Genomic DNA, 26,453 nt, shown 5'->3' with positions numbered 1-26,453 from the left:
TCCCTGCCTTTAGGAGTTTGACTATTTTATATTCTATATATAAGTGAAACAGTGTAGGATTTGTCTTTCTGTGTCTCGATTACTTTGTTTTGCATAATGTCCTCCACAAATGGCAGGATTTCCTTCTTTTTCAAGCCTGAATAATATTCTACATACATATATTGAACACATACTTAAGTATTTTTTCAGAATAGAATTTTCTCTTTCAAAACCAAGACTTTAAAGCTTTAAAAACAAGCATTAGAGCCTTGCCTGACAGATTTTAGGCATATTAAAGCATCATCAGTGATATATTTCAATAAAAGTTTAAAAAATCATATTAAGGGGTGCCTGGGTGGCTCAGTTGGTTAAGTGACTGACTTCAGCTTGGGTCATGATCCTAGAGTCCCAGGATCGAGTCCCAAATTGGGCTCCCTGTTCTGCAGGGAGTCCGCTTCTCCCGCTGACCTTTCTCCTCTCATGCTCTCTTTCTCTCACATCCTCTTTCTCTCTCAAGTAAATAAAATCTTAAAAAAAAATCATATTAAGAAAGCAATGCATATGTGCATATATTATATGCATATGAATACAAATGTATGCATATTTATATGTTGCAAGTCTCAATAGTGATTTTTTGGGGGTAATTTGTACATTTTTAATTTTAATGTAGAATTTACATATGATAAAATGTACATATTTTAAGTATATGGATTAATAAATATTTACATATGTTTATACCTGTTAATGAACCCTGAAATCAAGATTTGTATTTCCAGGCCCCAGAAATCTCTCTTGTGTCCCAAACCAGTCAGTAACTTCCCCTAAGATAACCATTATTCTGATCTTTATCCTGATAATTAATTTTGTTCATTTTGAAATTTATAGATATGATAGCATGTCATGTGACCTATTTTGTTTTGATCTCTTTTATTCAACAAGTCTTTGAGATTCATTCTTATTTTGCAAGGATAATGTTTCATTCTTTTTTCATTGCTGTATAGCTGTTCAGTATCTGAAGCGGTAGTATGTGGTAATTATTTAAAACAACAGTTTCTAGGGGGAGGAAAAAGAAAAAAAAAGAGTAAAAAGTCTGATTTGTAGTGTTTGCTAATTTCCATGGTTTAAATATGCCCACGATGGCCAATTTCAAGCTACCGAAATGATCTTGTTGAATGGAGAGCTGGGGAGAGGTACATAGTAGAATAGTAACAATGTACCCCCATATAGGTACAATAGATATAAATGACATGAAAAAATAGGGGGTAAAATGCAGTTAAATGATAGATAGTGATTACTTTGACTATGCATTATTTTTATTTTAAATGAAATTTGTTCAAGTGTAAGTATATATAATATATTTTTAATAACTGTTCTATTTAACACACAGTTTATAAAATTCCTGAGAATTTAGGAATGGTTCCTCGTGAGTTTGTATGAACCAGCACAGTGTGAAATGCTATCATATGTTTTAGTTTATTTGTCCATTGTACTGTTGATGCGTTTCTGGGTTGTTACTGGTTTGGAGCTATTATAAATAAAGCTACTATGAATATTGGCCTATAGGTCATTCAGTGGGTATATCTGCATTTCAGTTGGCTTTGTACTCAGGAATGGAATTTCTGGGTCTTAGGTCATACATTCTTTTTTTTTTTTTTAAAGATTTTATTTATTTATTTGACAGACAGAGATCACAAGTAGGCAGAGAGGCAGGCAGAGAGAGGAGGAAGCAGGTTCCCTGCTGAGCAGAGAACCCGATGCGGGGCTTGATCCCAGGACACTGGGATCAAGACCTGAGCCGAAGGCAGAGGCTTTAACCCACTGAGCCACCCAGGCGCCCCTTAGGTCATACATTCTTTAATTCTGTAAATTTGTTTGATTGAAGTATCGTTGACACACAATGTTAACATGAATTTCAGGTGTACGAAATACTGATTGGACAACTCTGTACACTGTGGTATGCTCACCATAGTGCAGCTACCATTTGTATATGTTAAACAGCTTCATAGATAGTGCCGAAGAATTTTCAAAAGTAGCTGTGTCAGTTTACAGATCTGTGAGCAGAGTTTAAGTTGTTCTATGCCTTAAAAAAATTTTTTTTTTGTTAAATTATATTTAGTTAACATACAGTATATTGTTAGTTTCAGGGGTAGAAGTCAATGCTTCATCAGTTTCACTTAACACCAGTCCTCATCACATCACGTGCCCTCCTTAATGTCCATCACCCAGTTCCCCCATCCCCCACGCCCCTTCAGCAACCATCAGTTGTTTCCTAGAGTTAAGACTCTCTTATGGTCTATCTCCTTCTCTGTTTTCATCTTACTTTATTTTTCCTTCCCCTCCCCTCTGTTCAGGTGTTTTGTTTCTTATATTCCACATATAAGTGAAATCATATGATTTTTGTCTTTTTCTGATTGCTTAGCGTAATACCTTCTAGTTCTACCCATATCATTTCAAATGGTAAGATTTCACTCTTTAAAAAATTTTTTTAAAAAAATTTTATTTATTTGAGAGAGAGCGAGCACAAACAGGGGAGAGGCAGAGGGAGAGAAAAAGGGAGAAGCAGACTCTCCACTGATCAGGAAGCCTGATGTGGGTCTTGATCCCAGGCTCCTGGTGACATGAGCTGAAGGCAGACACTTACCGACTGAGCCACCCAGCTACCCCAAGATTTAGTTCTTTTTGATGGTTGAGTAATATTCTATTGTGTATATATATACCACATCTTTATCCACTCATCTGTCAGTGGACATCTGGGCTCTTTCCATAGTTTGGCTATTGTGGACATTGCTGCTATAAACATTGGGGTGCAGGTGCCCCTTCGATCACTATGTTTGTATCTTTTGGATAAATACCTAGTCATGCAATTGCTGGGTCATGGGGTAGCTCTATTTTTAGCTTTTTGAGGAACCTCCATACTGTTTTCCAGAGTGGATGTACTGGTTTGCATTCCTACCAATAGTGTAAGAGGGTTCCCCTTTCTCCACGTCCTCGCCAACATCTATTGTTTCCTGACTTGTTGATTTTAGGCTATTCTAAGTTGTTCTACATCTTAACTATTTTTTGTTTTTCTCTATTCTGATGGGTTTGTAGTAATGTCTTATTATTGTGCATTTAGTTTGCATTTCCCTGGGGAGTAATGACATTGAGAATCTTTCATCAGTTCATGAGCCTTTTGGGAATTCTTCCGTTAAGTGCCTGTTTAGGTCTCTTGTCCACTTAAATTTTTTATTAATGGGTAGAATTACTTTCTATAAAATATGAGTAACTTGCAAATACCTTGTTGCACTTCCTCCCTTAGTTGTTCATTCTGTTAAAGGTGTCCTTTGATTCACAGACATTCTTAAGTTTAACATAATCCAGTTTTTCACTGTTTTCCTTAATCGTGCTTTCTGTGTTGTGTTTGGGAAATCTTTGCCTCTAAGGAAGAATAAATGGTTCTGTGTTTTCTTCTAGGAGTTTTATTGTTTTATCTTTCATACTTGGATCTTGCCATAACTACCTGTGAATACCAAAGTCATGTCTATTCCCGAGCAATGACCTTAGCACTGCCTTTCACTCAGTTTTCAATGCCACATTGCCCAAGTGCCGTGTGGCTGGGCCGTCTTGTGAGGTACCTTCCAGCGGCCATGGTGGTGAGCAGCTTATGAACTGGTGGCCGTGCAGGCCTTCCCCAGATAATTAAAATATGGGGCTCTGGGATGTCAGTAGCACCAAGGAGGAATAACACGCTTTTTGTATGGAGGAAAGGTTGCAATGAACTCTGACTGAGGGAGCTAGGTGACAGAGAAGACTTAAGAAGCTTTCACAGAAAAATGTGACAGTGGAATTGGACTGCACAGAGGATCCTGGCAGGTGACTTGAGGCTCCTGGGCTATGTACCTGGTGGGAGGGCCCCTGGTCTTGGAAGCTCCCTTGCCATTTGCCATCACCACTGCCCTTCCATGGCTCCCAAATATTCTTCTGGCTCTTCTTCTGGCTTCACTATTTCTCAAGTGTCATCAAAGAAACTTGTAGTGGAAGATGTCTGAATGAGAGTGTGGGTTGCACCCTACGTCATGGATGTTCTGTGAAAGCTTTTATGTAGGCACTGCATTCCAGTCTACTTGGAGAAGATCTAGTCATCTTCTTTGAGAGGCGCAAATACCTCTTGAGAAAGGTCCAGGTTCGTTGGTGGGGCAGTTGTCTCTTGACGTAAGAAAGCATTCGCGATCCACTTCTGCTACTGTTTTTCCGTTTTATCCCTTCAGAAGATACCAGTTCTCCCACATTCTGGATAATTTTATGATTAAAAATTAATTCATTGCCCTCAAGACCTAATGTCCAGGTTGTTACTTTGTAATTCAGATGAGTTTAATAGAATCTCTCTTTGAATGTATTAAGCATTTAGTTGCTGCTAAATGCTAAATAGATTTTATCCTTAGGCTGAGTATACCTGACTGTATTTGTTTTCCATTATTGATTTTATGGGCTTATAATTCACCTATTTTGGATTAATGACATGAAAATGTTATTGCTTTGGAAATTTTAGTAACCATATTAGTATTCATCACCTAAATCATTTACTCTTTCCCTGGATCCCAGAACATTTACTGGGGCTTGGTATCTCTTGTTCACAGAAGCTACAGTTTGCTCTGACTTCTTCGCTGTCACTGCTCACTCTTGTTTTCACTCTCAGGACTTTGGCCCCATATCCTGAGATATCAACAGAATATGATGTCATTCATTCTTTCTTGGTTGTTCAATAATTGCAGTTGCATTGTAAGCATCACGGGAGTATGACTTCATGGAAGTAAGTATTTTGATTTAATTATACTCTTTTCTTTCATAGCAATTCCCCAAAGACACAATCAATGAAGAAGTGATAGAATTTCTGAATCCTTACTTTGAAATGACAGACTACAACATTGAAACTGCTAAGCGTGTGTGTGGGAACGTAGCTGGTCTCTGTTCCTGGACCAAAGCCATGGCTTCCTTCTTTTCTATCAACAGAGAAGTCTTGCCTCTGAAGGTGAGCCTCCTACGTAGAACCACATGTTACGTGCCTGTGAGAGCCCTTGAGGTCAGCCGGTCTTGTCTTTCCATGTAGCACAGGAGCCTTTGGCCTCTGGTGTGGTTGCATTCAAGTCCACGGGGAGAGCGAGTGACAGAAAGGCCAAGCACAGGTTGTTTCTCTTCTCCGTAATGACCACTCCAGTCTGAGTTGTGCAAGCCTTTAAGCACGGACTCTCAACAAGGATGCCCAGTCCACTGTGGGCTGTTGGATATTCTCCCTCCACAGTGTCAACTTGGAAAAAAGAGACATAGAAAACGATAGCATAGAATCCCCTGATAACATCCCAGATCTCCTGCCAGGGAATCTTGTGACTGAGGCAGATCAGCACACAGCTGGTCTTGGTTGTAAGGTATGACACATACTCCCACTCTCCTCCTTTCCCCCTCCGGAAGGACATTGAGTGTCATCTGTCCTTTAATGTAACTGGAGAGTAGGCTTGTTTCCCTTTGAGTAATTGCATTTCTAGGCTTCATACGCACACCCGGGCCCTGTCCCCGCCCTCAGTGACCATCTTCAGCAGACAGAGAGGCAAATACTTGCTTTGAAAATGGAATACCGATGTCTCAAAGAGGGCACGTGTGGCCTGTTTGATTATTTTGCTTCTGTAGGAGTCCGATCTCTCTCAAGCATCAACTGAAATCCACTAACGCTTATAAACTATGTGAGGAACTTAATAATCATGATACAAATAATTTAGAGTAGAAAGAAGAGAGGGATCGACTTCTAAGTCCCATTTCGTTTTCTATTTCCATACCAGGGTCATTTATTCAGTGGCTAAAGCCCCTTGGGGTCTTAAAGCAACTTAAAGAACAAAGACTCATTTGGTTTAGGGAAGTTCAGGACCAATGATTGATGTCATGCTGTCAACGTTATGAATTTTGGGACCATTGGAGACTCCAGCATAGCTCCAAAATAGGCCTTCTGTTACTGGCTGAATTGGAACAGCCTTATCAAATGAAACATGCAGGACCTCCTTCGCAAATTTTTCCAGTGAGTGAGCATACAGTGTTTTTAAGGGAATTACTGTTGAACTCATGATGGACAGCTTTTATGTCACTATAACTATTCTAGATAAAATAAGCCAAAATCAGTACTAAATAATGGCCATTCTGAACAAGGTTTACATAAGAACAAGGAAATCCCCTCCCCTATTCTAGGACATTTTAGCCTCCACCTTGTCCTAGGACACCCTTGATCCTGCAGTAGGAAGTGAAGGGAACACCGTCAGAAGGGGGAATGTTTTATCTGCTCCTAGAAGCTCTGTTTTTCTTTCTGAGAAGTCAGTCCCGGAAGTGACCTCCTAATGTCTTACGAGCTCCCAGGCCCTGGGAGCCTTGAGTCCATCAGGTCCTTCTGAATGTTCTGTCATGAACAGAAGTGCAATTAGAGCCTACACAGTCACTGCTTCGGAGAAGGCAAAGATGGAGGGAGTGCAGATTATCGCTGGGCAACTCTGCTAATGTATGCAACAGCCCTGACCAAGGCCTCTGATTTTGCGTGTTCCCAGAGGGGCTTCCCTGCTTCTGAGTGAAGACAGATTAAGGACACTCTGTACACTCCAGCTGGAACCTCCTCAACACTAAGCAGTGACGAGGACCCTGAGGGGCTCTTCTCCTTCGTCTGGAGAACACCCCTGTCAACGGGCCCAGTGACATCTAGTAGAGAATAAACTTAAATACCAACTAATAGCAATTTAGATTCTGTTCAAGTTAATTATAATGAGATTTTTCCTTGAAAACCATGAAAACCAGTAAATATCCGTTCACAGAAACAGGATGTTTATAACAATAGAGCCTTAAATACTCAACTCGGACAACAACATCTGACATTTATTTGATTCTTGCTCTATGCCAAACACCAGCGGGGGGTGTTTCTATGCATTGTCTTATTTAATCCTCTCTCACACACATCATAGGAGGTAGATCTTCAGCATCGTCATGGATAAACCGAATCTTACAGAATGTAAGTTATCTGCATGGAGGCCCACAGCTCCCAGGGCAAGCCACTAGATTTGAAGGATTCTATGCCTTTTGGTTGGCAACTTTCGAGAGCTTCATGAAAAATTTTCTCAATTTATTTTTTTTTTTATTTTTTTAAAGATTTTATTTATTTATTTGACAGAGAGAGATCACAAGCAGGCAGAGAGGCAGGCAGAGAGACAGGAGGAAGCAGGCTCCCTGCTGAGCAGAGAGCCCAATGCGGGACTCGATCCCAGGACTCCGAGATCATGACCTGAGCCGAAGGCAGCGGCTTAACCCGCTGAGCCACCCAGGCGCCCCTCAATTTATTTTTTTCTGAGGAAAATTCTAGAAAATATTCAAAATCTCTGGAGCTGTGATGGTTTGACATTAGTGTGTTGCTTTAGAGAGTTGTTGGGCATTGTTACCTTGCTTTTCTTTTATGTTTACTCCACAGCCACAGGTGTGGTTTATAGCAGACCAGAGAAGAAAATGTCCCAAGAGTTAGACCCTTTTTAAAGTGTAGTTGTTAAGCCACGCTTTTGCCTGTCATTGGTCCTAGTAAGTTGTAGAACTTGGGCTTTCCCTTAAAGAGTTATTCTTCCAAAATTTGGGAGCCTGAGGTTTTCAGACAGGAAAATAATTTATTTCAAAAACTTCTTTCAAGATAATCTTTTCTTCTGAAACACCCCAGAAAGAACGTGGCCCTAATAGTGGATTATCCCCCATGAAAGTCAATTTTAACATCTTAGAGACTTAAAAAGGAAAAATTTGATTCCAAAAAATTGTTTAAAGTATCTAAATTTCTGTAAGCAAGAACTGATTTCTATATCTCCTCTTTTGCTAATATTGCTTTTGAATATGGCTTTTGAGTCAAATTTAGTAGCTTCCTTAAAAATAAATATTTTTAATTAGTCATAGCTCAAGGTACCAATTCTTTTATGGAAGGCAAGCAACATAGGAAGACTAGACTACAAGAATGACATCAAGATCACCATGGCTCAGAAAATCTATATTTTACATTCAGTGAATAATTAGCTTCCATTTTTTATCTAGTTTTAACATTCTCATCAATAGTGATGAGTCTTACGAGGCAGATGGTTCTCAATATTCATTTTTTTCTTTTCCTACAATAATCTTACAATGTTCTGTAAAGTACCTATGTGCTTTTAATACTGCAATGCTCTGATCTAAGCACTGGCAAACTCCGGCCCGCAGGCCAAATCTAGCTCACAACCTCTATGTGTACAGCTTATGAAATAAGAAGAATTTTTACATTTTTAAATGGCTTTTAAGTAAGTGCCTGAATAATAGCCTCAATTTTGCCCCTCGGCCCAAGACATCTAAACTATTTATTATCTGGCACTTGACAGAAAAAATGTGCTGACTTCGAATGAATTACAATTTTCTGCTTACAAACACTTATGTCAAGTCCACACTGAAATTTGGTCTTGACTTAATGCCGAGACTCTAGGGGTAGAGCAGAGAACAGGTATGAGCATGGCTGAGATCTCAGATGAAATGCCAGCTGATTGGTGGGCTGTGCCTGGTCCCTCATTCACCCCGGGTATGTCCTGTACAGGCCAACTTGGTGGTACAGGAGAATCGTTACATCTTGGCCATGCAAGATCTGCAGAAGGCCCAGGCTGAGCTGGATGAAAAGCGCGCAGAGCTCGACGTGGTGCAGGCTGAGTATGAACAGGCCATGACCGAGAAGCAGGTAATTCCTCGGCACAGAAGGGACGGTCATATGCCAATATGGCTACTGTAAACCCTTCCTTTGCTCCTTTCTTTCTCCAAGGGTTTGGTTCCCAGCAGGGATTGATTCAATGTATACATAGTACATAAACAACACCTCATCCTTCACTAAGCCCTGAGGACCTTGGTGAGAGGTCAGGATGGTGAGCCAAGATGGTATTCAGTTCTGGAACATAAACATTCTGAGTCTCTTCATGGATGGTGGTGAAAACAGCCCCTTGTGGAGCACTTTCTGTTTTTCAAATCATGTCTTCCCTCTTCATTTCATTTAAGCTTTAAAGTAATCTTGCAAGGTAAGCAAGATGGCTTTTTAAATTGTCATTTTGGAGAAAGGCACTGAGGTCCAGAAGACGGCTCCTGGTTGTAGGGCTGGACAATCCGAAGAAGATCTTGGTCTTCTGGTGTCCACTTCAGGCTTCTCTGCTGGACCAGTGTTATGGCCACATGGTTGCATCTGATGACAAAGACTGTCTATGGTCTTCTCAACCTAGGCTGCAAATAACAGCTGTAGAACCTCTCAGAATTTGGGTTCAGACACTTCTGATTCACTGGGCAATAGGTTCTTTATCTTGTTTCTATTAATTCCAGCTCCATAGGGACTTTTTTCCTTCTGGAAATTCAGGCAGCTTTAACACACAACTAATGTAGCTTAAGCTTCAGAGCTTCTCATGTGCACAGGGTCCTAGGTACTGGGGATCCTGGGAGTTGTAGGGTGAGAGGGAGACCAGGTTATGGTTGGCAAGTATTTGCATATAAGCATTTGGATAAAATGCCTAGAAATTTCAGATGAAAGGTACCTGAGTTTCTAAGACACCAAGACTTTTTTTTTTTTAAAGATTTTATTTATTTATTTGACAGAGATCACAAGTAGGTAGAGAAGCATGCAGAGAGAGAGGGGAAAGCAGGCTCCCTGCTGAGCAGAGAGCCCATTGTGGGGCTCGATCCCAGGACCTCGGGATCATGACCTGAGCCCAAGGCAGAGGCTTTAACCCACTGAGCCACCCAGGCGCCCCAACACCAAGACTTTGTAGTGTTTTTTCCCCTCTCAGTCTAAACACACATTCACCTGGGTGTTTTGTATTTATGAGTTTCTAATGATTTTTCTTGAAGCAGACAGGTATGTTAGCTTCTGGCCCCACAAAGTCTGTATCTGGCTCTGGTAGATCCTGTGTTTGGTAAATAAGAGATAGAGGAAAGACTCTGTTCTTTTCCTCCTGCCGGCTCTCGATCTTCACTGGTCAGGGTTGTGGTTCCTGCTCTCATAGTCCAGTCTCTTACGGGAGTCCCAACAAGGGAACTTAGATGAATGCTTAAATTTTACTATGTGAGAATGTGTGATACTTCCACTCCTGAAAGCAAAAGAAGAGTCTTTTAGAAATTTTAGAGAAGTAATTGTACATCACCTACTTGGGTTTGTTTATTATGCTCTTTGGGATTCACCTATCATCACATAGAAAATCAGCTTTGCAATTTGAAAGAATGTACTTCAGAAACTATGGTGAAAGTGTGATAATTATTTGCCACGGGGGACACTGCCATCCATTTGGAGGCGCTACTGAATACACTGGAAATATTTTAGGTCCCATGTTCTGTTTCAGTTGGAATATTTTTGCATCAGTTCATTCAATATGCTTTTTTGGATTTGAACATCTCCTCCTTGTTAGGACCATACAAGAAGTGCTACTGTGAAGGCATGGCGCTGACTTTAAAACTTGTTTTGACAAATGTCAAATTTTTTAAAATTAAAAAACACAAAATCTGGCTGTGAGTCTACCTGCCTCCCACATGCTGGAGTGAAGATGACCTTTAGTCATTCTGTGGCTCCTTCCCCCTCCATGAGTGTCATGCAAGTCCTGGGTGCTTATGGACTTCCAGAAGGTTGTGGGGGGGGGGGGCTTGAATCCACAGTTCACCACGGTGGGATCCATAACCTCCAGCCCCAGGTCTGTGCTGTTCACTGAAGGAGTGTGTGCCCCACTCCTCTCTGCACAGGGCGGGGCCTTTGTGGGGCCCACTTCCCTAGGCCTTTTGGATGGCTGGTTACCCCCTGGGAGCATCAACAGAGAGTGGGCTGGAGCCCTGCCCAAGGAACCCAGGGAAGTCCGCTCATCGCCCCAGCCAGGCTTGGAGGGAAGAGCTGCTCCTGGCTTCCGTACTCTCTGATGTCCGCTCCTCTCCCTTCTTGCTGTTCCCATCCCCTAAATGAGCGTGGGCTCCCAGAAAAAAAAATGCCAGAGAGGAGTGTCCTGGCCATGTTCTTATTTGGCCAGTTGGGAGTGGGATGGGGAATTTTGGGAAGACAACTTACTCTTAAAAATATCTTTTACATGAAAAGTTAGTTTCAAAGGTAGGCAGAAATAAGTGATTCGTAGGATCACACTTCCTAGCTGGCATCTTTCTTCTTGGGGAGAAACAAATAAACAAATATGGGCAACGTAGATGTGCGGATATATACCTCAGCAGGGCTTTTAGGTTTCCTTCATTAGCTCTGGGGGAAAGGGAACAGTAGAATAGGAGCTCAGAGAACAAACTAGAATACGTATATTGCTTTTGAAAAACACTGTGTTGTGTTATTATTACAAAAGCAACTCCTGTTCTTTATGGAATATACGCATAGAGAATCCTGGAAATGAACACTAAAAGCATTTGCTCTTTTTCGTTTCCCATCTGAACATCTTCCTTGCTTTACATATATTTTAAAAATATATGTAAAATATAACATTTAAATACATAACATAATTCAATGTATACTGTTTATAAATTAAATTTTTAACTTAGTAATTGAATATTTTCTTGATTATAAAAATCTTTATAAGATAATTTTAATGGCTTCAGAGTATTCTGATTCATGGGTACACCATAATTTATTTAAATGTTTCTCTATCATTAGACATTTAGCATATATAACATAATTATATATTATGTGTAACATACATATATGTTATAAATGAATTTCCAGTGACTGGTCCTGTAGCTAAATCTTTATCTGTCCCCACTGTTATTTCATACATACACATTTTTACAAGTAGCATTAGCAGTTGTCTTAAGAAGGAGGAAGACCATTTGTGTTTAAGAATGGAGACTTGAGTGGCAACACGTGTGGAATTCTGGTTCAAGGTCTTTTACTGATGCACAGAGCACCAGAGAGGGACCTGCTGAGTTAGGTGTCACTGGGATCTGTGAGCGAACCTCAGAATAGCACAATCTGAAGATAATATAAAGTTTCACTTCAAGTCAAAGGAGATGTGCACTTACGTGAAACATTAATGATGCAAGAACTTTAACAGAAGAAATATTCCTGATTTTCAAGTAGGATATGGATTTTACTTTTTCTTGTGCTATGTATTAGTAAGTATGCTTGTATTTTGTCTCTATTTTTCTTTATAGGGAAGTCATAAATGACGCAAATTTCTATTATCTCTTACTTATTAACACCCAGGGAGAGTGTGACCCGTGGGCTCAGGACCCCACGTAAAGGTTTAAGAGCTGGGCTTTGGCTAACGCAGGCACAAAGGAATTGAATTTTATGCTTCCTGTGAGATAAATGGCTCACAGGTCTCAGAAGGGCAGATAATATATAATGGTTTAAAATTACATTCCTCAGCCAGAGGCCATATTTTTCTGAACAGAGTTTTCTTCTGATTCTGGCCTTTTTTTAGACCTTGCTTGAGGACGCGGAGCGCTGCAGGCGGAAGATGCAGACGGCTTCCACGCTGATCGGGGGCTTGGCGGGAGAAAAAGAAAGATGGACGGAACAAAGCAAAGAGTTTGCTGCACAAACAAAAAGACTTGTAGGTATGTAAATTCCTGAATTAATCAGATTATGTGTTGACTCTGTTAGGGCGTTAGGAAACTGAAACTTCTATCAGAATACAAACCAACCTTCTAGTCCTTCAAATTCCTGTGTATGTGTGTCCAGATTTTTCAGAAGGATGAATACTGGTCTGGCATCTGTGCAGCCCTTATTAGATAGATGTGCTATTGACTTTCAAAGGGTCACTTTCAAATTTTCCTGTGAGTGAATGGTCTTATTGATCAAGGTCACCTTGGAATGGAGGCTCTGTCTTCTCAGGATTTGCATCCCTTAAGCTCCAAAGTCATACTCTCACATCCAGCAAGAGTCAAAATAACCTAGTTGTTGATGCCTGGCAGGTGTTACTTGGTGGACCATTTGGACCCTGTTTAACGATGATCTACTGCTTATTCACCAAGACATAGCAACATGTGGTCACGGTCTGGTTTCTGGAAGTTAGTTTAAAAGAGTGGTTGCCTTTAGAATATGTTTAAATTCTGCATAATTACAAGGCTGATTATAAAGTATTTCAGTGGCATTTTGTTTTCTGTTTTAGGGGATGTATTGTTGGCTACAGCTTTTCTATCTTATTCTGGTCCATTTAACCAAGAGTTTCGCAGTCTGCTGCTCAATGACTGGCAGAAGGAAATGAAAGCCCGGGAAATCCCGTTTGGAGACAACCTAAATCTCAACGAGATGTTGATTGATGCTCCCACTATTAGTGAATGGAACCTCCAAGGTCTGCCCAATGATGACCTGTCCATTCAGAATGGAATCATTGTCACAAAGGCATCTCGCTATCCTTTGTTAATTGACCCACAGACTCAAGGGAAGATCTGGATTAAAAACAAAGAAAGCCAGAATGAACTCCAGGTAACTTGTGTTTGAGTCCATTCATGCTACCGAGAAGTTTTATTGCCACAGATGAACAAGAGTCTGAGAAGTAAGAAATATTTGAAAATAGTAGTGATTGTAATCCTTGATAGAACAGTAACAGATGCAAGCCTAAACTCTAATATTAAAATATTTTCTAAAAATTGTGTTTACATTTGTATGGATCTCTACTAATGCCATCTTTTGAAGGTTTCAGATTCCCCTGTTAGAGCCTAAATCCTTCCTTGATGAACAGAGCAGGGTGGAGTTGTACCACACCATGTGTGTAGCAGTGTACTAGGACGCTTCGTGATTATTCCATTATTATTTGTCACAAAAGTGGTGATGATGAAGAGAAGACAGGTTGCACTGGGGAATGACAGTTTGCAAAGGAAAAGGATGGAAACAGTTTAAGCTTGCTGTACAATCTCACCCACTGTGGGTTCCAGATAAGGTTCTCTAAAGATCTCCGTATTTGTGTTCCATGATAGAATGCTCAGGTGCCATTTAATGTCTGTTCTCTCTGTGTGTGACATCGTGATATTGTCAACAGCAACCTTTGGGTCTTGTTTCTAGATCACCTCTCTCAATCACAAGTATTTCAGAAACCATCTGGAGGACAGTCTTTCTCTTGGAAGGCCCTTGCTTATTGAAGATGTTGGGGAGGAACTAGATCCAGCGCTGGATAATGTTTTGGAGAGGAACTTCATTAAGACTGGGTCTACCTTTAAGGTAGGTTAAACCTATTGATAATAATGTGCAGAACCATTAGCACAAGGCCAGGTAAATGTGACATAGACATAGATGAAATTTTCTCATTAGGCAACAACTGAAATTGAGTCATTGGAAGAGACATTTGCTTTTCTTTTCTATACTTCCTGAGTTAGGATTAAAGTTTTTAAGAGCAGTCCTTTTAGAAATATCTACTTCTTTTGTGTGATAGAATCTGACTCCATTTTGACGATCGACTGTGGGGACATCTTTCAAAACCCATCATCACCTTCACCCTCCCCTCCTGTCTCAAATCTGGGCAAGCTGATAAGAAAACGTGGGGCTTTTGCCTTTGACAATGGTGGGAAAATCAAACCATACAATCCGCTATTGATGCCCTGTGTGGGAACCTTTATCCCAGCCCAACCTCCTAATCACCATAAAACCCGAAGACAGCTACTTTTCCTTACTCTCTCAATCAGTTTTTGGGACTGGTTGGGGACCTATAACTTTAATCTCTCCAGAAATCTCATTATGTGAGTAATAACATTTTTATACCCTTTTGGTACATATGTGATGTCATCAGTCTTGATCTCTGAACCAAATTTTGGATGGGTTATCCATCTCACTTCTGTGGTATGATCACACCAATTTTGGTGCTAAATTCTAATTTATGGTATATATTGGCATACATTGAACTTCCTCCCTCCTTCTCTCCCTCCCTCCCTCCTTTCCACCCACCTTTCTTCCTTTCATCCTAGTGGTTTGAAGCGCTGTGAATGCCTAATGATGAATTCTTTTTCAGTATACAAAGATCTCCAGTTATATAATTACTTAAAGCAATGCTTGATCCTGTGCAGAAAAGGACACAGTAAGGTGTATGCCTGTTTTATTACTTTTGACTTTATTTTTATAATAAAGGTGAAAGTTGGTGATAAGGAAGTAGACGTGATGGATGGCTTCAGACTCTACATCACCACCAAACTGCCCAACCCAGCCTACACCCCCGAAATAAGTGCTCGGACCTCTATCATTGACTTCACTGTCACCATGAAAGGTCTGGAAGATCAGTTACTGGGGAGAGTCATCCTCACAGAGAAGCAGGTAAGTGAAGTGTGACCACCTCCTTTTTGGCATTGTGTTGTGATTCTTTCACTGACGAAAATAATATGATAAAAGTTTTAATAGGATTAAGGCCCCCCTGCCTTTTATTCCTGTGTTTTTTTCCCATTATTCATTCCCAGGTGTCTTAGATAATTACTAACCGATTACCCTCTATGTTTCATCTGTCTCATAAATCATATATATCCATTGATTTTGTGGAGCCTAATGATGGGACTATGAGAATATCAGTCTCATGCCCAGCATCATTATTCTGGTCTTACATTGCTTCATTTTTTGGAAGAGTTTGCATGGTCGTGAGTTCTGTTTGCCTGTTGACTTTTAGGTTTCTAGGATACAGCTAGGTTTTTCTATCATTCAATTCATTATTATGCTTCTGGAGTATAAAATTAAGACTAGTGACTTCAAACCCCTGGGATTAAAAACATCTAACAGACAACATCCTCAAGTCTTATTTGTTGCCTACGAGAAAGCTCCGTGTATGTTGTGACGAGACAGACATTTGTGACTCTGGAACCTCCCTGAGCACCTTCTGGAGGCTCTGGCTTGGTCATGTATCTGTTTTCTCTACTTCTATTTGGTGGAATAACTTAATGATTGATAAAAAATAGCCAATAATTTATAAACCTCCTTGTTTTGAGTCACCTCTAGGGAACATGTGAGTCTTAAAGAAATCTAGAGGATTTTAATAAGACTGTTTCGGTAGAACTGCATGAACTCTAAGAGTTGCTATTGATTTTCTCCAGGAGCAACGAGGAGTCTACTTTATTTTGTAGCCCCCTTTTAAACTGACTTCAGGATTTATTTAGGTTAAAACCTTTGGCAAAATCTTTGGAATTTGTCCTTCCCATGATTTTGAAAAAACATTTTTTGTGTGTGTGCTTCATGCTTGGTCTTGGGAGTCCTTCTATATGTTTATCTCTTGCTTCTTCATCACTTCTCCCCCTCCCCCCTTTCCTTTTTTATGGATAGTCTCTTTTTATTTTTTAGTTTATAGTGCATGAATCATAGAGTCCTATGGTTGGAAGTTTTATTAGGAGCATTAAGTCTGACTTTGTAGATTCACGTAGTTAGTGACCTCAGAATGCCAGGAACTGAGGCCAGAGTTCCTACCACAGACTTGCTGCTGAAGTAATAGCAGCCTTCAGAATACATGCTTCTTTATTTTGTGAGTCTGAGTCAAGCTGGTTGAGGAAGCCTAGCACTGCCATATCCTTACTTAGGAAGGACTGGGATTCTTCATCCGCCACATGCAATGTTGAGCAGGGAATCCCTGAGAGTCTTTGGGGCAGCGGCCATTACACGTGTGTTAGGCTCTGCTTTCACCTGTGGTGTTGGCTTCCAGCAGATAAGGAGTCCCAGCAGCAGTTTGAAACATAGGCTTGTCTTTGGTTTTCTTACGTTCGCTGAGATGAATATAGTTTCCTTGGAAGAAATAATTTGTTCTGACAGATTTTATTTGCAGCAAAACAGCTCCAGCACTGAAGCCATAATTGTTCAAACAGAAGTTTAAGAGGATGCGAGGGGCACTTTAAACTCCTTTGAAAAGGCTTTCAACAGCCTTGAAAAGCCAATGTGGATCCCAGGCTGAGCTTTTGCTTACCACCCGGGAAAATGCCTTGAGTGTCTTGAGAAAACTACTCCTTTACTGTTGTCTCATGATCAGAATCCATTCCAGGCTCCGAGTAGATAATTCTTGGGAAAAGTATGGCCATATGAATGGGACCCTCACTCTCTTAGAGTATTAGAAGGTCCTCTTACCCTGAAGCACGTGATTAGACAACACGTAACCTGTATTTTCTTCCCTCTAACACAAGGTCTCATGCATGAAGTGAGCTGTTGAACTTACTTTCGAAGGCTTTTCAGTAATATACATCCTGCAAGTATATTTCTTTTCTTTTGTAGCATCTCGTCTTCCCACCACACTCCTGAATTCACTCACATTGTTAAATCGCCTTAGCCTGGATGGTGGCAAGTGGGTCTGAGTTGATCTCTGGTGCTTTCTGGAAATTGAGTAACTCATTTGAAAAGAGCCTACAGGTTCAAAAAGTGTTCCTTTGACTTCCGTGACAATGCAGTCTCTCTGACTATGATCTCTTCTTAGGTGATTACTGTGTATAGCCATCAGTATAACATGCTGTTCAGAGCCAAGGGTGGGTATTGAAAGCAGGGAAGACCCCGCATAAGAAGCTGGTGTTGGAAAGCATCTAAGAAATTCCCTAACGCATGAGCTGAAACCAAGTGTGGGTTCTCTGCAGTCAGGATGAATCCAACCTTTACTGGTCTGTCGGTTCTTCTTCTGAAAGGTGGCTGGGAACAATGACTTATGATGCCAGGGAAAAGCTGTTTTTCTCTGAATCCATAAATTCACCAGCTGTCCAGTGTCTTGGAGATACTGGCAGTGAGGAGCCTTGTTATCACATGGGATCTGGTCTCGTCAGTGCTCTGCTGTATACACTGCTGGCTCTCAGGGTTTGCTTCCTTTCAGAAACAGATGCAAACCTCAGAGCACAAGAATGCAGGGAAGGCAGATTTTTAATGATTCTACATTTTCTGTGTGCTGCAAAGCAGTCGTTTTAAATGTGTGAGCTGTTCAAGGTCACATCAAGGCCATATTCAATTGCTGACCTGATGTACCTGTGAGTAGATGTAGGCAGCCTGCTGTTGTCACCAGAAGGCGAGGTATCAAGACCATTTTAAACAGGCAGCAAACCAGTAGTTCTCTAGCAACTATCCTTAAAAATTTTTTTTTCCTTAGGTTCACTCTTATCTTGATCCCAGAGAACAAGACAGAAACTCAAAGAGAGCTATATACTATTAGGGGAAAAATACTAATCTAGATTAAAACCTTCTACTGATCACACAACACAAGGCCTCAGGGGTCACCTTGTTCAAAATCCCAGAGGAGCCAACAGATGTATGATTTCCTTTGGGGGTGGAAGCACCCAAACTTGGTGGATCCAACAGAAGAAATAATTTAATGAGGATCCTTAAACAGATGTCGTTATCACCAGCTCATCGGTATAGAGAAAAAATAAATCTGAATGCTATTGTTTAATCTTTCTATTTTAATTGCCATGTAAGGTACAAAAGGGAAGGATCCTTGGATGAAAGCCTGGGTGATCTCTTAGAACTGAGAACTCTGAAAGGCTGTCACCTGTTCCCTTTTACTGATTTCAAAACTGTAGTGACAGATGCAGTTGAGGTACACAAATAATTTTAGTTGTCAGTTGCATCTTTGTTGAGCTACTTAATTTTTGATCACTTGATTAATAAATAGTATGTTTCCTGAAATTGTTCTGAATCACTACTGCACTTTCTTACCCACTTTGGGGATATTTTTCATATTATCACAGTTTCTATAAAAAATTTACATGGCGGGGCACCTGGGTGGCTCAGTGGGTTGGGCCTCTGCCTTCGGCTCGGGTCATGATCCCAGGGTTCTGGGATCGAGCCCCACATCGGGCTCTCTGCTCCGCAGGGAGCCTGCTTCCTCCTCTCTCTCAGCCTGCCTCTCTGCCTGCTTGTGATCTCTCTCTGTCAAATAAATAAATAAAATCTAAAAAAAAAAAAAAAATTTACATGGCAGCCTTAGTAAGTAGAATACATAGCACAAATGTTTACGTGTGTGTGTGTGTGTGTGTGTATGTGTGTGTGTTGAGGTAATCCCTTTGATGGAAAAATGCTTATAGACAAAATGATTTTGATTATTTTGCTCCTTATTATTAATTTCAAAAAGAACTATCTTCTTATAGCTTGGGGGACCTAAAGTCATAGTTCAACAGAACGATGTTTAAATCAGCCATACACGTGAGCATATGCTGAAAACCTTATCCCAAAATAGGTTTTCTATTTTAAAATCCTGAATGAAAAGCAAGTTGCAGGGGTGCATGGGTGGCTCAGTTGGTTAAGCATCGGCCTTCTGCTCAGGTGGTGATCTCAGGGTCCTTGGATCCTGAGATCGAGCCCTAAGCCTTGCTTGGGGCTCCCTGCTCAGTGGGGCGTGAGCTTCTCCCTACCCCCACTGCTCCTACCCTCTGCTCATGCTCGATCTCTGTCAAGTAAATAAAATCTTAAAAAAAAAAAAAAAAGAAAAAGAAAAGGAAAAGAGAAGCAAATAGCTGTTCTGTTTTCCTTCAGAGATAACTCTTTTTTTCCATAACTCTTGTCCCATTGTAGTGATTGGCTATTTACCCACTATTTAGTATACAGATTGCTTTCATAATTCCCAATTGCTTTAAATTATACTCTTCACTTTAGGGGATATTATTTTATCAGTTTCAGACTTTGGGAGAAATGCACTTCTTAGCCTCATTTTAATCCTTTAGGAATATAGGCAGTTACTTTAATTGACAGATTTGTTGGTGTTAGCAATGATATTGAACTGACTCCAACCATCTGAATAGTGTTCAAGCTTTTACTTGCTATTTTTAAAATCAGGAACTGGATGATTTGTCCCTTTGTATACATTATATTAACTGTTTATTTTGTGATAAACAGTTTTCGTGAGTAACATGTGATTAACAGTTTTCGTGAGTAACATGATTTTAGTACTGATTCTGTAGTTCTCAGGCAGAGATGAGACTGGAAGTGTAGGTTGTAATGTCTTGTAAACTATGTTGAGAATGTTGGACCTTTCAAAACAGCTGAAAGAGATCCCCAGTGGTCTAGGAGCAGGAAAGGGGGTGATGACAGAGAAGAGGGTCAGCAGGGGGACCAGTTGTAGTGAGACTAGTCCATGAGGAATAACTAAAGGCTAAACCAGAGCCCTGGCTGTTGGGATGGAGGGAAAACTATGGTGCTGGAAGAATCTGTAAGACTCGGTACAGTTTGGGATTTGACAGCCCATGTTCTCGTCCCAGCAGACACGAGACCATGCATCCTTAACATAAGTACAAGATTGGAAAGTTCTCTTTTGTCCCATTTCAGCCACTTTATTAGGCTATTATAATGATTTGTGAAATTCTGAAGTAGGGTTTATTTTGTGCCAACCTATAATTTTATTTTCCAAACTGCTTATTTTCCCAATAACTATTATAATGCTTCTGAAAAATCCATGCTTGGGAAGAGTCGAAGAAGGGGAGAAAAGGGAGAGAGATGTCTTTTGAGCAGTTATCGTGATTCAGTTTCTGTTGTAGCTGCTTTACTAGTTATATCCTGACAATCACTGTCTGAGCTGTTTCTATATCCATCTCACACATAAGGAAACGGAGGCTCTAGGATTATATAATACAGCCAACACCATGCAGCTGATAGATCCCGGGGGCTGCGATTCAAACACATGTCTTCCTGATGTCAAAACCATCATTCTCCCTATGGCTTTACGTTCTTTCCCTTACCTGTCTTCTTCAAGAGGTGAGGATATTTAGACTGATACTTAGGATATTTAGATAGATATTTAGGAACTCAGACATGATAGTGATAGTGTGGGAAATGTGGGAATATGACAATAAAAAATACTTGAATTTTTCCCTTAAACTTTATTACTTCATTTCTTAGTGTAACTGTAGCGTAAGTTCTTTTTTAACAGCAGCTTATGGAGAGGAATTTTGCAGGTGTCTTAGATGTCACTTTCTGTACTCGTTTTTTGTTGGTTTGTTTGTTTTTTACATTTTCTCAAATTTGAGATTCTTATCTGGTGAATAAGTGAAATGAAAACAACCATGAAGGAAGCTTTTCAATGTAACCCGGTAAAGGAAGCAAAGGCGATAAAGGCAGGTTGTGCTGGAGTTGCTTTGTCTCCAAGAGTTAAGCAAGTTCTGAGATTTTGCTCAAAGCCTGGTAGGGTTCTACCCATCATAACTGTTGGGTCAACGGTGATTAGTTGGCTAGAACATAACGCAGTGGCCAGTGGCCTTTGTTCTTTGTCTTCGTGCAGTTTTTGTTACTACCACCTTTATGTTAGATCTGTGGTTTTCAGTTATAGACACTGGGCTTTGTGCTGCCTTTGTCTTGTTCTGTGTCATGGCCATGTCCTCTTTCTCCACCCTCCCCAGTTCCATACTTTTTTTCCTTCTGTTCCACAGACTCTCCCTCACCAAACCACCATGATGAAGAAGTAGCCAGTAAGGACAGTAACCTTCCAAAACCGTTCTCTCCCCAGCTGTTTATAAAGATCTTTCAGGAAAGATCTAGAACTTTCCTTCTCTTGGAGAGAATAGCACGTTTTCAGGCCAAAAACAGTTTCCCATTTAAAGGTACTAGCAGCAGCCATGTGAATTGTTTGCCTAAGTTTTTTGGACGCTTGCTTTTCAGGGGATTGGATACCATTTCAACCAACAAGTTGACAATAATCACATTCAGACAACAACAGAACTCTTATAAACAAAAACTAAACAGAAGAAAATGTATTTAATCCAAGAGATCGATATGCATCTTCAAATATATTCCAATATATTCTCAACTATTTTTCACCTTCAAAACAAGCTTACATATAATCCCAAAAGTCACTTAAAATGATTTGACTTTAGGAAATAGATAGATGGTCCAGGGATGTTGGTAGTGTTTTTAGCAAATTTCTTGTTATTTGCCATCCATTCTTCCTTCTTCCATTCATTCTCCTCCTCTTCTTAATTTGATGTATTTTCAGCAGTCCAGTATGATAACTACAATGGAGGAAGGCAGCCCCATAGGTTAACTTTTTCAGGAATGGCCAAACAATAGTTTTAATTAAGGAGGAAAATATCTTTATGCAAATTCACAGGAATTGGAGAAAGAGAGAACTCATCTCGTGGAGGAGGTAACTGCAAACAAAAGAAGGATGAAAGAGCTAGAAGATAATTTGCTTTACCGGCTGACAAGTACCCAAGGGTCCCTGGTGGAAGACGAGAGTCTCATTGTTGTGCTGAGTAACACAAAAAAGACCGCGGAAGAGGTGACACAGAAGCTGGAAATTTCGGCCGAGACAGAAATTCAAATTAACTCAGCCCGGGAGGAATACAGACCTGGTAAGTTTGGCAATGAAAGACAAATGTCACGGGAAAACGAAGTGAGAAAAAACCCGAACATCGGAGAAATTAAAGGAACGAAGGACATTAATGAAAATGGTGGCACGAGGCGGGGTGGCCATTCACGTTTTGTGGCGTCACTTTGGGAGGCATTCGGTAAAACTGAGATGAAAAAAATTTGCAATGGTGTACATTTTCTAGGTGCTTACCGTTCCTGTGAATTGGCAAATTCTTTACACTTAGAAAGTAAAGAGGGAGGATTTTTAAAGAACGTCTGACAACTGTTTCAAAATCTGAGGAGTCAGTGCAGCATTTATGGGCTGTTCACTAGTTTTTTATCATTTGGTAGCAATCAGCCAGTATTCTGTTTGCAGTCTTTGTATTAGGAAAGTAGCTCCTTGGTCTCACCGGAGGGCTTGAGTCTTACCCATAAATTTGCAAATCAGTGTTGTTTATGGGTTACAAGAGGGACCTGCTGAAAGCATTGTTTCCTTTAGAAATATATCATTCTTCTTGGAGACATAATCAAAGCAGCATCGTGTGCTGGCGGCGAGTGAGAAGCATCATCATTGCCATGCCTTGTTTTGCCAACCTGAGGCGACACGTGATTGGGGCTTCCTCACGGAGCAGAGGCATGAGGTGCATAAGATGCCCACACAATTTGCCGGGCGTCACAGTTTTTGGTTTCCTATCGATTGCCTTTTCTGCCAATGAAAAAAGAGAGTAAAGTATGTTTATAAGAGATCTGGAAGTTCTAACATGGAAAATTCTATTTGATAAACACCAACAACAGACTGCTTACACAAAGCTTATGAATAAGAATTAACTTATACATCATGCGCCTTGCTCCAGACTCCCAGTGCTGGTAGATAGTCATGGATAAAACAAAAATAAGACCCGTTTTCAGTTAGAGTTTAAGCTGGTCTGTGCACGGGTCATTCACTGTCCAGCCCCAGCACATGCAACCTTCTTCTTTGTTTTTCAGTGGCGACGCGAGGCAGCATTCTGTATTTCCTCATCACTGAGATGCGCTTGGTCAATGAAATGTATCAGACCTCGCTCAGCCAGTTTCTTGGCTTGTTTGACCTTTCCTTAGCCAGGTATGTCTGTACTCAGGAAACCAGGCTGAATTTTCTATCTGCGGGCTCCACTGATGACCTTATAACTTCTTTTCCTTTTACTACTGAGTCTTTTTTTTTTTTTTTTAAATCTAAGCCGAGTGTAATTACCAGCATGTTAACACATCATTCTCATAAATCCTCTTACGCTCAGAGTCGGCTCTACCGACTCTTCATCCATGGATTGATTCCTTGGGTTTCATCTATTTCTGTTAAACAAGAGAATTCCCAAGACCTTGTTGTGAGTGATAATACCCTGCAGGTAAAATTGATTTAGACAACATTGCAGATTCTGTTGTGTTATTTTATGTTGAGAGAATGCTTGTTATTTTCTATTTAGGATGCTTATTCTTATGTGTAAAAAAGAACTGGCCCTCCAAAGTTACCTGTGCTCCGTTAAAGACATTTTAATGGGCAATGGAAAAGGGGAGTGGGATAAGCCTGATTTAAGTCTGGTTCTCTCCACCAGGTCTGTCAAAAGCCCAATTACGAGCAAGAGGATTGCTAATATCATTGAGCATATGACCTATGAGGTTCATAAGTATGCGGCCCGGGGCTTGTATGAAGAACACAAGTTCCTGTTCACCTTGCTGCTCACCCTGAAGATCGACATCCAGAGGAACCGAGTCAAGCATGAAGAGTTTCTCACCCTTGTTAAAGGTCAGTATAACAATAGAAAGGTCCAGCTGTAGGAATGACTTGAAGGTGCAGAGCAGCACTTATTTTTTTTTTCTCTAACGGTTGTCTTGCATTTCACTGAAGGTTGCCTATATGTGCAATATTTTATGTGTTCGGTTATTGCATAAATATTTATGGAGAGCCTCCTGTGTGCTGAGTCACAGACTAGACACTAGGCACATCATAAAACAGTAAATTATGTAGAATGTGGGAAGCTAGTAGGCACGATGGGGAAAAGAAACGGAGCTTGATAAGGGAGGTGGGGAGTGAACAGTGTATGCAGAGTTGGTGGGGGCAGTTAAAATACTAAATGGAGTATTTAGTGGGATACCTAATGGGGTAGGCCTCCCTGAGAGATGGACAGGTGAACAAAGGCCTGGAGGGGACGGGGGCACTGGCCCTGGGAACAGGAAGAGGGAGAGTGTCAAAGGGAGAGGAATGGGCATCAAGGTGCCGGTTGGGGCAAGCCTGGTGTGACAGAGGCAGAAGCTGCGGGCAGGGCAGTTGTGGAGCTCAACCTCTCGGTGTTTTTTCTGTATCTGTTGAAGCATTGCTCACAGGCAGGTCCCTTGTGCCACTGCACACTACAGCCCAGGGAAGGCTAGGAAACACATTTGCTGTCACATTCTTGAATATCTGGACAAAAACTAGTGGAAAGGTTGCTGGGTCTAAATGGCTTTATTTACTGTATCTTTCTAAGCAAAGGTTTATCTTTACAGAGGAGACATAATTTTCTCTACAGTGGGTGGGGAGAGATTTGCACGTTCCCCTGGAGACTGGAGTTGCAGAGGAACTTGAAGACAACCCTGAAGGGGCAGGAGGGAAGTGGGGTGGCTCTGCACCTGTTGTGCCCTGGGCGGCGTAGGTCTATGTCCAATGTGAACAAATGTGTATTCGTGTTTGTATAAATATACATTTGCATACATATCTTATAGAAACAACCAAGACTCATTTGGTTAGACTTGAACTTAGGAATGTATGATTTACAGACAATTTTTCTCTTTTTCTCTCTCTCTATTCTTTGTCTCCAGCTCTTGAACTCTGGCTCCTTAGATCTCTTTATTTTCCAGATTTTCTAAATCAGAGCATGTGGATGGTGAATGATTTGGGGAGACATCCCTTAGGGAGATGCGTAGGTGCAGGGGTTGACTTCTTCACTGAGTCCTTCAAATAGCTGACTCATGGTGTCATTGACTGCTCCAGCTGATGGAGGTTTCCTGTGGCAAGTTGTCCCCGACATCTCAATCCAGGCATGAAGTGCATTTCCTCATAAAATGCGTCCAAGTCTGGTTGAAATACTGGGAAATGTGTTGCCATTTGATGTGATGATAGCAGACGTGGGATTTAGGGTTAGGATGACTCTAAGTGAAAATAGTGGCTTTGCTAATTTCTTGATGAGTGTCTCAAGCACGTTCTTCAAACTTTTCAGGCTCCAGTCTCCTCTGCTATAAAACAAGGATGGTCAAGTCTACCCTAGCAGATTATTGAGAAGTCACACAATTTGGGTAAACGATGATACGTAGGATATGTTCAGCTAACGATAGGCATTGTTATATTATCTGTAGTATTTTATTTTATTTTTTTATTAATCTGATGCTCACATGGGCTGGACTGGTTTTTGTGGGGTTTTGGCATTCAACAGTTTTGTGACCCTGCTTTATGCAACAGAGTCAGAGGAAGCTTTGCAAGGCAGCTATGTCACAAGATTGCTCAATGAGGGGCTGAGATGTTGGCGAGAAGGACCCAGTGGGGGAACTTCTTCTGCAAGGACTTTAAAGTCATTTGTTTGAAAATGTTATTTAGAAGTGACAATGTTTGGATACTGGTCTTTTAATTTTCTCATCTCTAAGGTGGAACAGGATCAGCCCAGATGACTTTCTAAATCTGCCTTACCTATACCACTTTATGATTGTGTGATATCACTTGTAGAAATTTTTTGTTGTAAGAACGTATCTTTTTTTTACAAAGTGTTATGGTATAAATTCAAACTTCCTTCTTCCCAGAGTAAGGGTTCACAGAATGAAGGCAATGGCATAACTCTCAATCACCTGGAGAATTTATTTTGAATTATCCCTATTCCAATTGTTCATTCATCAGAAGTACATTTAATCTGGTGCCATATCATCCAGGAATATGTCTGCCCCCAACCCAATACCGTTATCCGCTGTGGCCCATTGTACACTTTTGAGTGTACAAAAAAAAATATCATGCCACAGTTACCCTCTGCTAAGCCATGAATAATGCTTTGGTTGCAAGGACCACCCTTTCTTTCCTGTAAATGGCTTCTCCCTAACTCTCTGGTGACTGTTTTATTCTTTTGAGTTTGTTGGAAAATGGACAGTTTCCGTGGAAATTGGTATGACATATTTCAACACAATGCCATTGTCCTCAGGTCTTTAACTGCTCTCTGCCATTGAAGCAATCTGTTTTGATTTGGTGACTTAATAATCTTATCAAAATTGC

General features: G+C 40.7%; 1 protein-coding gene across 5 annotated transcripts in view; it reads left to right on the top strand.

Moving 5' to 3' along the window:
- DNAH5 (dynein axonemal heavy chain 5) overlaps nucleotides 1-26,453 on the top strand; it is a 277,211-nt gene that overhangs the window by 213,389 nt on the left and 37,369 nt on the right. For all 5 annotated transcript variants that reach the window (XM_047730540.1, XM_047730538.1, XM_047730537.1 and 2 more), the window contains 9 exons: nucleotides 4,808-4,987; nucleotides 8,573-8,710; nucleotides 12,408-12,543; nucleotides 13,098-13,414; nucleotides 13,991-14,146; nucleotides 15,047-15,229; nucleotides 21,951-22,194; nucleotides 23,180-23,294; nucleotides 23,782-23,972. In XM_047730540.1, coding sequence (XP_047586496.1) covers nucleotides 4,808-4,987; nucleotides 8,573-8,710; nucleotides 12,408-12,543; nucleotides 13,098-13,414; nucleotides 13,991-14,146; nucleotides 15,047-15,229; nucleotides 21,951-22,194; nucleotides 23,180-23,294; nucleotides 23,782-23,972 — 1,660 coding nt within the window. The remainder of the gene's footprint in view (nucleotides 1-4,807; nucleotides 4,988-8,572; nucleotides 8,711-12,407; nucleotides 12,544-13,097; nucleotides 13,415-13,990; nucleotides 14,147-15,046; nucleotides 15,230-21,950; nucleotides 22,195-23,179; nucleotides 23,295-23,781; nucleotides 23,973-26,453) is intronic.

The sequence above is a fragment of the Lutra lutra genome, chromosome 5, assembly GCF_902655055.1.
Source record: "Lutra lutra chromosome 5, mLutLut1.2, whole genome shotgun sequence".
NCBI classification, from domain to species: domain Eukaryota; kingdom Metazoa; phylum Chordata; class Mammalia; order Carnivora; family Mustelidae; genus Lutra; species Lutra lutra.
This window is presented reverse-complemented; position numbering and strand designations above follow the sequence as displayed.